The sequence below is a fragment of the Plectropomus leopardus genome, chromosome 9 (genome assembly GCF_026936395.1).
Source record: "Plectropomus leopardus strain MGB_pleo_1.0 chromosome 9, ASM2693639v1, whole genome shotgun sequence".
NCBI classification, from domain to species: domain Eukaryota; kingdom Metazoa; phylum Chordata; class Actinopteri; order Perciformes; family Serranidae; genus Plectropomus; species Plectropomus leopardus.
In genome coordinates this window covers 37,628,379-37,643,683 of record NC_142184.1, presented here as the reverse complement: position 1 = coordinate 37,643,683, position 15,305 = coordinate 37,628,379, and the positions used below count along the sequence as shown (strand labels likewise).

Genomic DNA, 15,305 nt, shown 5'->3' with positions numbered 1-15,305 from the left:
AGCCCTGTCATTTGTTCAGATGTAGTCAGGAGGGGTCTGCCAGAAGACGTAAAAGTTACGTCACGCCATGTAGGTCGGGTCTACCATGTTCCGAGTGCCGCGCGCTGCCGCCGGCAGCCCTTCAGTCCAAAAATGGGACAGTTTCCAGTGTGCAGGCTTGTGAGTGAGACCGCACCGGGGTCTGTCCAAAGCCCCGGGCTGCCGGGCTAGGAACGTTACCGTTTAAGTGTAAAAGGTTACAAAGTAGCCCACAAGTTACCCTAGTACAAAATGTTATAGGGTAAATAATGTAGCCTAACAATTTAAATTACTTCATCAAACTAACATAACTTATTAAGTTTGATCTATTTTTGATCAGTTCAAACTTCTTTATGAACAGCAATCAGCCCACACAGGTGGCACTGAAAAAACGAGGTAGCAGGCTCCCTCCAAGAATGCAATTTAAGTAGTAATAATAATAGGCTAATAATAATAATAATAATAATAATAATAATAATATTAACACCACACAAGTGGAAACCAAAAGTGAAACTAAATATAAGGATATATAGTAGTGCAACTTATAATAAAGGAAAAAATATAATAAAATATAAATCAGTTGTAGCATGATTACACAAAATTTAACAGGAATGTGCTGTTGTAAAATAAATAATTATGTATATGACTTTTCTAACGTATGTTTTAAATTTGACAATAAAGCTGAAAAATATAAATAGGCTACTCCAACACTGCAAAAAGATGGAAAGCTACAGAAAGTATTTTCCATGAGCTTTTTCTTACCTAAAAGAATACATCTGAATGCAACCCCTTTTTAATCACCAACACGTTTGTTGATAAGTTAATTACATATGTTTTCTCAGTAACTGCTACGATTACAATTACATTTATTTTGTAATTAAAGTACATGTAACTTTACTCCCCAACACTGGAAGGTTGTCCCGATATGGTTTAGGTTTTTTTATGCTTTACCACTGTGGAAGACATTAACACAGCATGGTCCTTGGAACATATTAGCCCAGTCCAAAAATTATTTCACACAGCGTGACCTCAACCCCACATCCTCTTTTGATGTCTTACTAAGTTACTTATTTCACCAATGGGAGTAAACAATGTTTGTATACAAATGTTCAGGCTCATAACACTGGTAAGCAAAAGCATCATTCTCATCACACAAAATATAGCGCTAGCAATGCTAGCTGTGGTCATGGTGAGCTGTCAGGCTGCACATATTGATAAAAATAAACTGATCAACAATCAGAAAAAGGGTTATCGACCCACACTCTGAGGAAACCACACATATAGTTACTTAGGCAAAACATAGGCAATGCCAAAGACCATGCTATCTGATCCTGGTCGGTAATGTTACACAGTGAAGCACAGCTGGAGAACAGCTGTGAAAAGATGGAACTGATATCTACAGCTCAGTTCCCACTAGTGGAAAAGTTAGTTATTGATTATTGATCTATAATGCAGTTCTAACTGGGGGAAATGTTCATTGTAGACATTTGCAAAAGCTTTTCATTACTGTAAATATGTCTCATATCATTAAGAAAAGGTTTTTCAGAGGACTGCAGGAGGAATACATCGCAGGGGAAGTTGGAGGCATGGAATCAGAGTGGGCCATGTTCAAAGCCTCCATTGTGGGAGTGGCTGCTGGGAGTTGTGGTGAAAAGGTTGTCTGTGCATGCCACAGCAGCAACCAAAAAAAACACTGGTGTACATCAGGGCTAAAAGAGGCTGTCCATCCAACTGACCAAAGAGTGGGGCCTCTTTTTGAGCTGCAACTTCTTTATGCATGAGATGCAGTATTGCTTTCTTACTATGGCAAAGACCTGATGACTTTCTTACATAGCCATGGCTGAAAAAAAGGAAGTGTTTGCTGTTCCGCTGTCTTTGGCAAACTAGCTCAAAATCATTCAACTAATGATTTCCTCTAAATGCATTCCATGTGTCCATAGTATGAGTAGAAACCTGTATTCTGGTGAGTGCAGACACAGGGCTTCACTGAACTAAAAAATACAAAATGTCAGTTTCTCTCTTTAGTGTTTTTTTCTCACAGGAGAGTACAGAAAATGTGATTTGCACAACTGATATGTATGCTGTAGCACACAAAACAAAGATAAAGGTAGAAGAAGGAAAGTAGAAGGTAGATATATTAAAAATGAAATTGCATTTGTCCTTGATCCTGCTACATCTTTGGAGTTGAAGGATGACTTGATTAAAACCAGCAGCTACTATGAAAATTCCATCCAGTTGCTCAGGCATGATGCTGCAGTGCATTTTTTGAATTTGCATCAGTCTTGTGTCCTTATAGATCCCACCAAGGTCCACCCATGAATGAGCCTCAATCACATCTCATCCACTCTATTCTCCTGCGACCGGACATTAGCCAGAAGAAGGTTTGGTAATGGAATGGCTCTCGCTCCAAGTCGGTTCAGCCTCGCCCTGATGTCAGCTCTCCTCCCTCTCTCCATCCAGCACATGCTGATGAAAGATAAAATTTCAGTTGTATTTGAAATGTTGAGTGAGCGTACAAACTGTCTATGCTTAGGGAGAGAGAACCATCATTGTCGTGTCACTGCACAGATGTGTGGCCTTTTCGCACACATTCACTTGAATGTCCAAAATGAATTTCTCCTGAGGGAGACAGTAAAGGCTATTCTATATATAAATCAAAATGTGGTAGATGCATTCATTGAAAAGTTATGAAGTGCTCTCCAAGCCACACATCAGTAAGAGGCAATGCAGCAATACAGTAAATCTGTCCGTCGTTGTAAAGGGTTTCCAAAGGACGACAGTTTCAAGTTGTTTGCAATCCTAGGTTATGTTTTTATGTATTCACTGTGCCTTTTATTTTACACAAATTATGTCAGTTAGTGTGTGACATAAGAAAACACTCACATTGTGATTAAAAAGAGCTAGAAGCAGCAACCTTTTCTCATGACTTTTACACTGATGAGACCAAGTGGTGAATATTTCCTTTTTCTGTTGCAGCTTTTGGCAGCAGTGTACAGTTCACACAGTTTCCTGCATGTTACAGAAGTATGTGTGTCACTCTTTGCTCCATTTAAGTCCTTAGGCTCCCTCAAACACTCAAGTCAATATAGACCTGCAGTGGTTGAGATGAGACTCTTTTAGTGCTTTATTAAACGGCTTCAATAGTTGGTCAAACCAAAGTGGCATCCTTAAAGTCCTCATAGTTAATATCAGCCCTGACAGAAATGTGGGTCAGATGTACAGCATGTTCCTGGGCAGACCTGGGCTCCACTGATCCTGGCCTGCCCAGCTGCTGGGCTCTGGCCTGAGGCTGAGGGAAGGGGAATCCATCCAGAGGAGCATGCTCTATCCTGCACAGGCTGTCCTCGCTGTCACTGCTGTAGCTGGGATTGGAGGCGCTGATGAGGCGGTGGCCGAGCGGGCCAGACTTGTGATGTGTCACCTGAACATCATCTGTTTGAACGGCCTTTTCTATCTGCAAGACAGTGATGGGCCCCTCCACATCCTCCAACACACTGGGCTCCACCTTACGGAAAGTGTGGCGGGCGTACAGACCGATGCAGAACATCTCCACAATCACACAGTAGTGGTAGATCACTGCAGTCAGACAGAGAACACAAGACGCAGGTTTGAAAGGCATCAACAGCCAATGATTACAAACAGTTTTTATAGAGGAAACTGCCGCATGTATCGTCTCAGTCTCAGCTTCTCTGGTAAAAGGAACTTCATAAAATTCTTTTAATTTGTTAACTGAATTAACCTTTTGAAATCTGAGCAACTTGGCATGATGTCTTTCAAAAACATGTAAGGAAGGCAATGAGCAACTTAACAAGAAGTAAATAAAATATAGCATATAGCATGTTTTCTTACTTTTCCCTTTTCTCCTAAAACATTTTATGAGTGGTCGAGACTGAGCACTCTGACCAGGTAAGAGAAAAAACATCTCATTTTCAAAGGCCACAAAATTTTGGCCAGCACAAGGCAAAATACGTGAAAAAATGCATGAATATTATTTAATCACATTTAGATTATATTTCAGAGTAATTAGAATGACTGCATTATTAAATTTGCAGGCTAAAAAAATACTACTATTCTTGGTCCACTGATCCCAGTTACTGTGATTTCAGTTACTGTGCATGCCTCTGACCAGAGATGGAGTGTAAGTGAGTATATTTAGTCAAGTACTGTACTAAAGTACAATTCTGAGAAACTTTTACTTTACTTGAGTATTTTAATCTCATGCGACTTCCCACTTCTGCTCCACTATACTTCAAAGGGAAACATTGTACTTTTACTCCATAACTATCATTAGATTACTAATTTACAAATTAACATTTTTGTGCAAAAAGTGTAGTGCAGCTGAAACAATTAGTTGATTAATTTAGAAATGAATTGGGAACTATGTTTTTTTTATAATCGAGTAATTCATTTTTCATGCAAAGTTATGCATGTGTTAGAATTTGCTGCTTTTCCTTTTATTATTTTACTTTTAATACTCAAAAACATGTCCCTGGTTGTACATGCAGTAACATTTTTAATGCCGAGCTTTTACTGGTAACAGAGTATATATACAGTGTGGTGTTTGTACTTTAACTTAAAGGATTCAAATATGTTATGTTATTTCCTAGTCAACCTCTACCAATTTCTTGCAATTTGCTCATTGCCTTTTCCCATGTTTTTGGAGAGAATTCAACCTTTTTGCTTAAGTGTCAAAGGTTAAAGAAATTTAACTAAATTAAATTAAATTGAAATTTTAGTTTTTAAGTATGAAAATGAGTGCACTGTCCTTAAAGGTGCAACATATACTTCAGTCAGTGATTTTCTACAATTTAAAGAGTGCCTTCTCAATCACATTTCCAGTGTCTGCATAATCATGAATTTTCATGTGATTGTTTTATCAGTTTCATCATCTGAACATTTCTGTTATGGTTTACATGGACTGTTGTGTGCAGCACAAAATGTATAACTGCAGATGCAGCGACTGCATATGTCCACAAAAGGTGTGAACACGCTAATGTCTGCAGACACTTAGTGTAGTGTATATAAGCACGCCTTGGTTTAACTAGAATGTATGAGAATAGACAAGACCATATGAGAATAGAATGTGAATGTGTGCTATGTGCCTTGGAATAGTCGAGAAGACTGTGTGTCACACAGGCTGCCGTCCTCCTTGAGCCATTGACAATAAAATATCAGGTTGGACACAAGTTAATTACATGTTCCTTGTCTCTCGATCTGTGTGTGTGATGATGAGAAACAGGAAGTATCCCATGATTGTTCCACTGGAAGGGATTGCTGCCTCAATAATGTTACATCATGTTTCAGCAAACATGCAATTAATGGCAACAAAAGACAGAAATACAGTAATATTTAAATTTGAGTTAACACGCTAATCATGATGTGATTAAAGGTCATACATAATGCTTTTTATTTTTTTTAAATCGGGCAATCATGGCTGACATTCCTGTCTTTAAGACAGCCTCAAGCAAGTCCTGTTGCCTGCAATATAGCACCTAGAATGATAACAGATAGTTGTATAGGTGGGCAGATGTAACCTCTGTCTCTGGCGTCAGATGTAAGCAGCCTCCATGATCATTCTCCGGCTGTCCACTGACTCCTGGTTGTTGAGTCAGTTGAAAGCTAGATTGTGGACCTTGAGGTGAGATTGTCACACATACTGATCACAAGAGTAAGAATGAACCTCTCTGCTCGTGCTGATGTGAAGTGCTTGGCTGTGATAGGACAATGCATGTAAAGTCCTCTATTGTACGCAAATTGGAATGTTAGGCTAATTGAGCATCTCGGAAAATAATAAGCTGGTTTGGAAAACCCAGTTACACATGATCTGCTAGTTTTTCTCCTAAACTTCAGATGGAGTGATAACAGGATTTGAGACTGAGGTTGAAGGACGCCAGATGTGCTGTGACTTACACTGGGACCTGGTCAGGACAGAGAAAGGAGGTGTGCAGGGGATAACATCCAGAGCACCCATGGTCTCCAAGATGCCACTCTGCAGGCCACACAGCACCAACACCACAATGATGCAGATGAACTTGGCTCTCAGTCCATATCCGTGTAGAGCACTCTTAGTGGCTTTGTAAAAGAGAAGGTGGCCGTAGAAGGACACAAAGGTTGACACACATATGATCCCATTCACATACAGGTTGGGGTTGACTGAGTCCACCTGGAGAACAAGAAGGAGCTGTTTGGAGCAGGATCTGCTCAAAAGTACACAGTCAGACAATCATAGCAGACAATTTCAATTCTTGCCCGTTTAAATGGAATCAGCATTATAGCTTCAGCATGCTGTAAGCAGGACTTCAGTCATTCAGTCAAGTCTTGTTTATGTTTTACCAGTTTTCACCTGATCAGGCTAGCTATTAAAGACTGAACATCATCACTAATGACAAGATGATTGTTTTTACAAAGGTACACCATCTACACATAACTTTAAACAAGTTATAAGTTATTTGCTAACCTAATATTTTGACAACGTTTTAATAAAATAATAAAGCACTGAAAAATCAATCCACTGTCAACTAGCAGTCTACTGGGGAAAAAAAAAAAGAAATAGGAATACAAGAATTTAGCAAATGCTTCACACAACAGCTTTCTTTAAGCAGAATGGGTAGAAAAAAGGGGCTGGGGAAAATTACAGATCCTCCAAAATATAACACATTACATCCCCACAGACTACAGCTTGACCAATTACTGCTCGATTAAACACATTTCAAGGGTTAAATAAATGACTTACATCACCATAGTCATACTGTTCATCTGTCCACAGGACCAGAGTGACAAAGAACAAGATACTCCGGACAACAGAGAGCTGCAGCACAGCAGCCATCATCCAGCCTCGGCTGCTGTTCACACAAGAGAAGGGACAAAGCTTTAATATGTTAGCAGCATGTCAGGTCACATGGCCCTCATACAATCATGCAACTAACAGGATTTTATACTAATATAAACAGTTAAAAATACATGTATGCCCATGCGTGCACTCAATCCATCCATTTTCTGATGCTTGTTTTATGTTTTACGGGGTTTCATCATTACTACAAATGCAACCGTAGGAAATATCTTACTACCACTATCCTATCCTCATTCATACTTTAAGAAGCTACAAACTATATTCAGCCACACAATAACAGGGTTCCTTCAGATTTAGGCCAGTTAGATTTAAGATCTTTTGAGACTTTTTGTAATGCCACTTGGAAGGAAATTTAGGACCATTTTCACAGCAACCAAAATTGAATTGAATTGTTTGAGGACAATTAGCCCAGTTTTTTTTATTGTGACATAAACATGAGTTTTTTGTGATGTTCATGTGAAAAAAATGGCAGATTTTAAATATTTATAATACTAAAATAAAATTAAAAAAAAATATTGCCAGTTATTTTTAAATTTTACAATGCAACATCAGGAAAAAAAACTGTCCCATTTCCCATAACTGAGCTTATACCAGTTAAGTCCTTATTTTAAGATTAATTAATTTGAAACCTTTTTTAAGACTTTTTAAGGATTTACTGGAACCCTGAATAAGCCTGATGGGTGCTGTGTTGTTGGTAATCAGTAATCATAAAACCATAAAATAAATAGGTAAATTAAAATCCAAAACATTGCATTAGCAATATAGATAGGACACTAGCACCTAGAGAGGAATTAGCACCAATATTAAACCATGCACTTGATAAAGTGTTTGCTTTTGAAAACGTCTGCTCTGTTGCACATTAATTTAACCTGCTGCGCAGCCCGTTGTGCTTTTGTTGTGAGTTTAATGTGGCATACAGCATCAGGATATGTGCTGTTTTTGATGTTGTTGTTTAAAAACATTGTTAGCAGGGTAAAAGTTTTCTTATGTTGGCTCCACACTCCTGGTGTGTACCTGTTGATGGCCACCATTGGCAGGCAGCAGCAGCAGCAACAGGGAAAGGGATCTGGAGATACCCGCTGTCCAGACAGGGCAGCCAGCATACGAGCTTTCCCTCCAAAGAAGTCTGTGATCAGTCCCATGAATTTTAGCAAGGTGATGGAGTGATACCTGCACAGACATACACCATCAGGCAGGAACAGTAAAGTACAACAGATGGGATTACAGTCTTTTATTACAGTTTTATATTTATGGTAGCATCCTATGGGAATGTTTGCTTTAATTACTTATAATTATGATTTATTACGGGGACATATTATGCTCATTTTTAGGTTCATACTTGTATTTTGGGTTTCTGCCAGAACATGCTTTAATGTTCCATAAACACATTATTTTTCTCATGCAGTCTATGCTTGACCATCTATATTGAAAAGAGTCTAAAACTGGGTTTAATCTTTCGAAAACTCACAGAGCACAAGTTTACAGAGGTGATCTGAATATATATGCAGCCCTGGAGTAAAAGTTGTCTCTCAGTCTGTTTGTTATGTTTTTTTTTTTTTTGTCCTGCAGTTTGCCAGACAGCAGCAGTTCAAACAGGAAGTGGCCGGTGTTCGTTATCTCTGGTTATGCTGTCTGTCTTTCTGTATGCTTTTGGTATAGAGGGTGGCCGGTTGTGGAAGCTTCATCGCAACAACAGGCTGCGCTGCCCTCCCCGAGCTGTGCAGGTCTTTTCTGTCAGCAGCTCTGCAGCTGGTGCACCACAATGTGACGCTGTTTGTCAGGATGATTTCATCTGTGCTCCAGTAGAAGTTTAGCAGCAGCTCCTGTGCCTGTTTCAGCTCCCAGAGGAAGAGGAGTCTTTTTAAACAGCAGTGAGGTGTTGATGGTCCACGTCAGCTGTTTTAACAAGGTGACTCCAAGGAACGTCAGGTTTTCCACAGTTTCTAATATCTCTCCGTGTGTGGAGGGGACGTATATTTTGCCACACCAAGCCTATGGTCAGCCGTCCGCCTATGTTGTGGCAGGGGACGAGCATCTGCGGCCCTCTTTGCTGAAATGTCCCCCACACCGTTGGCCCTCATTGACACTTGTCATCTTTTTTTCTGCTGATTCAGCATGTTAAATCGGCATAAAAGCCCATCAGTGAATTAAATCAGCACATCAGGTTCAGCGCGGTGCACAAGAAGAGAAATGGAAGTAAGAAATGCAACAAAGAGCTAAAGTCCAGAGGGAGTGAGGTGGAAACAAACTTGTTCTATAAGATCATATAGTTTTTCTTTAGCCATTGAGTTCTTTAGCAGAAACATGTCCTGATGGTTTGTGTTGTTGGCAAATATGTTTGTTCTTTCAACATTAGATTGTGTTGTACATGTGCTACCTGGCTAAGTAGCGTCATGACTTTCCTCTGGTTTCCTGTTTTGAAACAGCAAGGTTCCTTCAATGCTAGTTCACTGATGTGGGTTTGGTGTGTCACAGCCTTTAGCCCTCTGAAGTCTATTATCATCTCTTTTGTTCTTGAAGTGTTTAGGATCATGGTTGTGCTGTTGCTGTGATCCTGCCTGTGGCTGCACCTGGATTGTGGGTCTTGGTTGCACGGAGGCTGTGTTCCTACTCGACGCCAACTACTACTGCCATTATTTTTAGTTATTATTATATGCCTCCACTATAAATACACACATTACTGTTATTGCCACATACATAAACTACGATGTTTGCATGTTATATTATATGCTATCATAAATTACATTTACACAATTGTTATATGTATCCTATGTATCATTTTTTGTCTACTGTAATTTTACTGTTCTTTATTGCATCTATACGGTGGCTGCTGTTTCAGCCGCATTTAGTTGTGTCTTTTTCCCTGTTTTTCCCCTTCATGTTCTCCCCCTTCCTTTTCCCTCACTTGATCCTCCTGTGTGTCCTGTGTTTGTGTGTGTAAGTTGGTGGCCGTTACCCTGATTGGTGGTTGAGACGCACCTACTCCAAATCATCTCATCATTGGCAGCATCTAAGCCTGGACTCTCCACCACTTTGATGCCAGATAGTTCCGTCTCTACCGGTGACTCTCAAGCCTCCTAGACATTTTGATCGCCTGTGTTTTTTGACCTTGTGTTTTTGTCTTGTCTTGTGCTCACCATTGTCTTCTGTTGTTTGCTCAGTTCTCCTGCGTCTCACTGCCTGCCGACAACGCCACCGCTACCACAAACCTCCATGCCAATCATCTGCTGCAGGAGACTTCCGGTCCACCTCACCCAGCCTGTCCTCGTCTCCAGACCGCCTGACTGCTTCCCCCCTCGACCTACCTTCATCCCTTACTCCAATAAATCCTGTCTTTACTCCACCACTAACTTCTGTTTTTGGGTTCGCCAGAAAACAACCCCTAACATCTATTGCACGTCTGTCTACCCCTGAAGAGGGATCCTTCCTCAGTCGCTCTTCCTGTCACTAGACTGCCTGGTTTTATGTGAGGAGTCTTTACATCATTGAAATACTTTTTTAAATATATCTGTCAACACTCCAGCTCACGATCAGCACATGCTTTCAGTACCCAGCCAGGCGCTCCATCTGGGCCAGCTGCTGTGCTCACGTTGACTTTCTTGGATACAGTCCTCACCTGAAGTTGCTGAAGGAACCAGTAGGGATTCATCATCAACTGGGTTAGAAAGATGGCAAAGAACCGGTCAAGGACTCCCTGCAGTGTGGCGTCATCATTTGGCAGCCGATTAGTTTTGAAGTCCGTCTGTGCCTTGATGCCATTCCACAAACTACGAGATTTTTTGTCATCAAATTGTTTTTCACTGCACAGTTTGTATTTGCATTACATCTCCCTGATACCTCTCCAGAGTTTCCCCAGTGCCTCACTGTTGAAAACAAACAAGGTTATGCAGCAGATCCAGGCTGTCCTGACTGGGATGGCCAAGCAAGGCCCTCCTGTAGTGAAACAGCACCATAAATTACATTCATTCATGAAAGAAAGTCGATTAAAAAAAAAATTAACTCATTTGCCTAATAAGTCCCCTTTTATTAAATGTTTTGTCCTAAAGTGCTCACTATATGTGAGTTGGGTTCTTACTGTTTTTATTTTGTGTAATCTCCCCAAACAAAATTCCCATCAACGATGTTGCCATGACAATAAAACTTATAAATAAAAATTTAAATCTTTGAATCTCAAGACCTGTGAACTCACAGTGAGGCAATGAAATTACACAGCGAGGAGGAGCGTGGCACATACAGCGCTATGAGGGATGTCAAGGCAAATACCTGAGATAAAAAGAACATTCAAAGATTCAGACACAAGTGCACCAAAACAAATTCAAGGTGCTTCAGATTTACAGTTTTTTGTTGCACTGAGAGAAGTCCGGCTGTCAGAGGAGGAGTTATGTGTGAGAATAAGGAGGTTGATGTTACCGGGTACATTCCTAATATCCATAGGTAGAGCTGTTTTCGTCTGGACGAGGGAATGTTGCGCACGAAGAAGCCCACCTCCTCCAGAAACACTCCCAATAAAATGACGGCTAGGCCAGCCGGGATGAGGAAGAGCCACAGCTCATCTTTAATGGCTGAGAAAAGACAAGTCAAAGGCTGATCTAAGACATACTTTTCACCGTTTCCTACTGCCTGATAATCACGCTGAACCTTTTGTTTCACTTTCATTCAGCCTAAAAAGTGACATATCAAAATAGGAGCTGTGGTAGCAGTTTTTTGCCATGTTGTTTGAAGCAATATGTTGATATGGTAAATTAACTGCACTTGTATAGAGCTTTTCTAGTCTTCCGACCATGTAAAGCGCTTTTTTGCACTACATGTCACATTCACCAATTCATACACACATTTACTCACTGGTGACCAAGGCTACCGTAGAAGGTGCCACCTGCTACTCAGTAACAAATTGCATGCACTCACATGCCGATCATCATCAGTAGCAATGGGGTTCAGTATCTTGCCCAAGGATACTTTGACATGTTGACTGGAGGAGCCAGGGATTGAACTACTGATCACCCAATTAGTGGACGACCTGCTCTACCTCTGAGTCACAGCCTCCTTGGAGTTGTTATGTCCATGAAGGCATTCTTTTAACTTTTATTTTAGTGATTGTTTTATTTATTTCACTTAATTTCACCTTTTGTTACTCCCTCTAATGTCTGGCTCACTTTGTCCCATGTTATATAACTTTAATTTGCTTTTATTGATATTTTATTTTTTTTATCATTCTGTAACATTTTTTTGTTTCTGTAAAGCACTTTGTAGCTTTGTTATGAAAAGTGTTCTATATAATACAGTTTATTGTTGGAATTATTATTAATTAATTATGTTTTTTCCCATGTGTCTGTAGGCTTCCTGTTTTGTAGTGTAAGCTCGTTTACAGTGGTATACTTCCCTTAGGCATTCTAGTTCACTTTAAACACAATATGATTATATCATTGAACATGGCCAAAATATATGGCTGAACTTTTCTCCACTTTCCCCACAACACTGAGATGATGCTGATGGTAATACAAGCTGCACCTGTATTTTTATGGTATTTGTCCTCCACAATAGCTACTGACCCATTTATACAATACTAAGTATGGCTAAGAAAAATGGCAACATGATGCTCTGACATATTTTTTAAAATATATAGTTTGATATGTGTCCTTTTCTCCTGAAATACAGAGGTGGACAGGTGGGATCCAAGAGACTAATATTTTTACATCAGCATTGGGTTAAATGACTAAATTTGAAATGAATGGAAGGTTTTTACTCTGATTGAACATATAGCTATTTTTTTTAGAATAATGGTACAGAAAAAGTTTACAGAAAAAAAACTCTGAATTCTTCAGTTCAGCTGTTTCAGAAGAAAAGAAAACATATCAATCTATGGAACATAGATATTCAGATTATGTTGCCATTATTACTGAGCCCTAGTCCCACAAAATGTTTGAAACACTGTGAAATGGTGATGATGATCTTTTTTTTAATTTTCATTTTTATTCCTGTTTTAATTTAAAAGTAATTCCTTATGTGTCATGTCTTGTTTTACTCTCTTTGTGATGGTCTCCCTCAGCCTAATTACTTTCACCTGTCCCTTAGGAGCTTTGGCCTCCCTGACGCCCTCCCTTCCTTGTGTATTATACATAATCTGTGTTCTCCCTGTTTCAGTGTCAGATCGTCCGCGTTTGTTGCTGATCTTCCCTGTGTCCCTCATGTCATCTTGTTTGTTCCTAGTTTTTGAACGTGTATTATATTTAGTCTGTTCCTTCAGTTTTTGTTGCCTGCTGTCTCCCTCTCTGGAGCCAGCTTGTCATTAATGCTCGCTTTTTTAACTGACGTCGACCAACCAAAATAAGTTTTAAAGGTCCTCAACTTCTGACAAATTTTTTTTTTAAAAAAATCAGCAACCATTTACTTTAAAAACAAAAACACTAAAACCAAAAGCCACTAATATTTATGCTTCACATAACAAAATTCTGTTTCACACTTCCACTTAGTAATTCAGTGCAAGTCAACTAATAAAAACTGTAAAATAATAAGCTGATAAATAAGAGCACTGATAAATAAGATAAATCACACTAAAAAAGAACATATGTGTGTGCATGTGTAACAGATCTCCCACTTAAACTAGCGACATTTATCAAAATAAGCCAGGCTTTTCCTTTATCTGCCTTGATGGAATACCCTTCTGAAATTGAGATTTTTTATTAATCTGGTGAATGTCATCACCACTGATAATTCAGCTACTGCAGAGGCAGAGCGCTTCACTTACCAGAGAAGAATTGTGATGACAGAGGGATCTCGGGCCCAATCCAGCTACAGTTGGCCCCTTTTCCCATCCTCTAGATTGCGATGCACTCCACTCTGTCTACCTGTCACACAACAAACACAGACAAGCTTATGTTTGACAGTCAGCGTCATAAACCTGCTGTTGATCAATGACCAACTGAACGACACGGTACCAGACTAACCTTGTAACTGCACAGATGAGAGGCCTGGGTGTCTGTGACGCTTTCCACGCCAGTCTGTCCCGTTGTTTCCGTGTTGACGATTTCTGACTGGAGACATTAATGATTTACTAGATAGGGAAGTGGATGGGTGGGATCCAAGTCCATTCTGTAGGACACTAGAAGTTCTTCTAAGAAGAACAAGTCATTAAAAACCTGTATGGGTCAGTTAAAGCTTCAGATAATCCATATTTTAATAGAAACAATGGGTTAAATGACTAAAAGAGAGAAATAAGAAAAGCTTTTTAGTTTGATTGAGCATAGAGCTAATTGTTTTAGATTTATAGCACAATTACTGCAGCTGTTGTCAAGAAAAGCTCTGATCTGTACACTATCTGCTGGGCTGCAAAGACCACACACACACACACACACACAGTTAGAGGCCAGTTGCTATAAACCTTTGAGACCTTTCAAAAACATGGAAAGAAAGAAAGAAAGAAAAAGAAAGAAAGAAAGGCATCTGAAAGCTGCTATAAACCTTTAAGACCTTTCAAAAACATGCAAAGAAAGAAAGAAAGAAAGGCATCTGAAAGCTGCTATAAACCTTTAAGACCTTTCAAAAACATGCAAAGAAAGAAAGAAAGAAAGGCATATGAAAGTAGCACAAGAAAAGTGATTTTGATCCAGGTTTCAAGGGGTTAATTGAATTGTAACCATGCACTGCATTTAGCAGCGCACTCCTCATCACATGCTCAGCCCTCACTATGGCCAGTCGGAGCCAAAAGCACTACATGCTTTACTTTGATTCTACACTGAACAAAAAACTTAAACGCAATACTTTTGTTCCCATTTTTCAGAGATTTAAGTTCAGGATATTCAACTTTTTCATGCACTCAATAGATAGCCTATGTGTTTCTCCAAGTTTAGCCAAAAATATGTTAAAATTCATGTTAGTGAGCACTTCTCCTTTTCCAAGATAAACCATCCGCCTGACAGGTATGACACGTGGTGTTATCAAACTGCATATTTTAGAGTGTTTTATTGTGACCGTCCCCAGACACACCTGTGTGGTAATGATGGTTTAATCAGCCACATCTGTCAGCTGGATGGATTTTTTAGAAAAATGAGAAGAGCTCACTAACATGGATTTTAACATATTTTTGACCAACTTAGAGAAAAAACATAGGCTATTCATTGAGTTCATGAAAAAGCCCTAACCCTTACCTTAAACCTGTGAAAAATGGGAGTAAAAACCTAAGTATTTTAAAACTTCTGTTCCGTCTATTACTTGAGTCACATATGTTATATCTTATTTAGGTTAACCAGCAAATGGCAACCTAAAGCAAAGTACACTATTCAGAACTTGTTCACACCTCATGCTTGTTTTGCTAGCTGTTACCATGTGGCATGGAGCTTGACTGAGCATGTTAACTGAGGAGTTTTAATTCTTCTATTTCCAATTAACTTTATTGTAAAACATATTTTATATAAATGAGTTGAGCAGTTTAAACCCTAAG

The 15,305-nt window shown here is 39.4% G+C and overlaps 1 protein-coding gene across 2 annotated transcripts; it reads right to left on the bottom strand.

Annotated features, from left to right (window-relative positions):
• Positions 1-2,026: 2,026 nt before the first annotated feature.
• LOC121946586 (organic solute transporter subunit alpha) lies at positions 2,027-13,876 on the bottom strand. Of its 2 annotated transcripts, none has more exons than XM_088082688.1 (8): positions 13,813-13,876; positions 13,614-13,713; positions 11,279-11,430; positions 11,058-11,131; positions 7,883-8,038; positions 6,752-6,860; positions 5,929-6,181; positions 2,027-3,594 (listed from the first exon to the last, which is right to left on the bottom strand). In XM_088082688.1, exons 2-8 carry the CDS (start codon positions 13,678-13,680, stop codon positions 3,167-3,169), a joined length of 1,239 nt encoding a protein of 412 aa, XP_087938814.1. In that variant the 5' UTR covers positions 13,681-13,713; positions 13,813-13,876; the 3' UTR covers positions 2,027-3,166. The 2 variants fall into 2 exon arrangements, with proteins under 2 accessions (XP_087938814.1, XP_087938815.1); XM_088082689.1 differs by having other exon boundaries at positions 6,752-6,857.
• Positions 13,877-15,305: the final 1,429 nt, after the last annotated feature.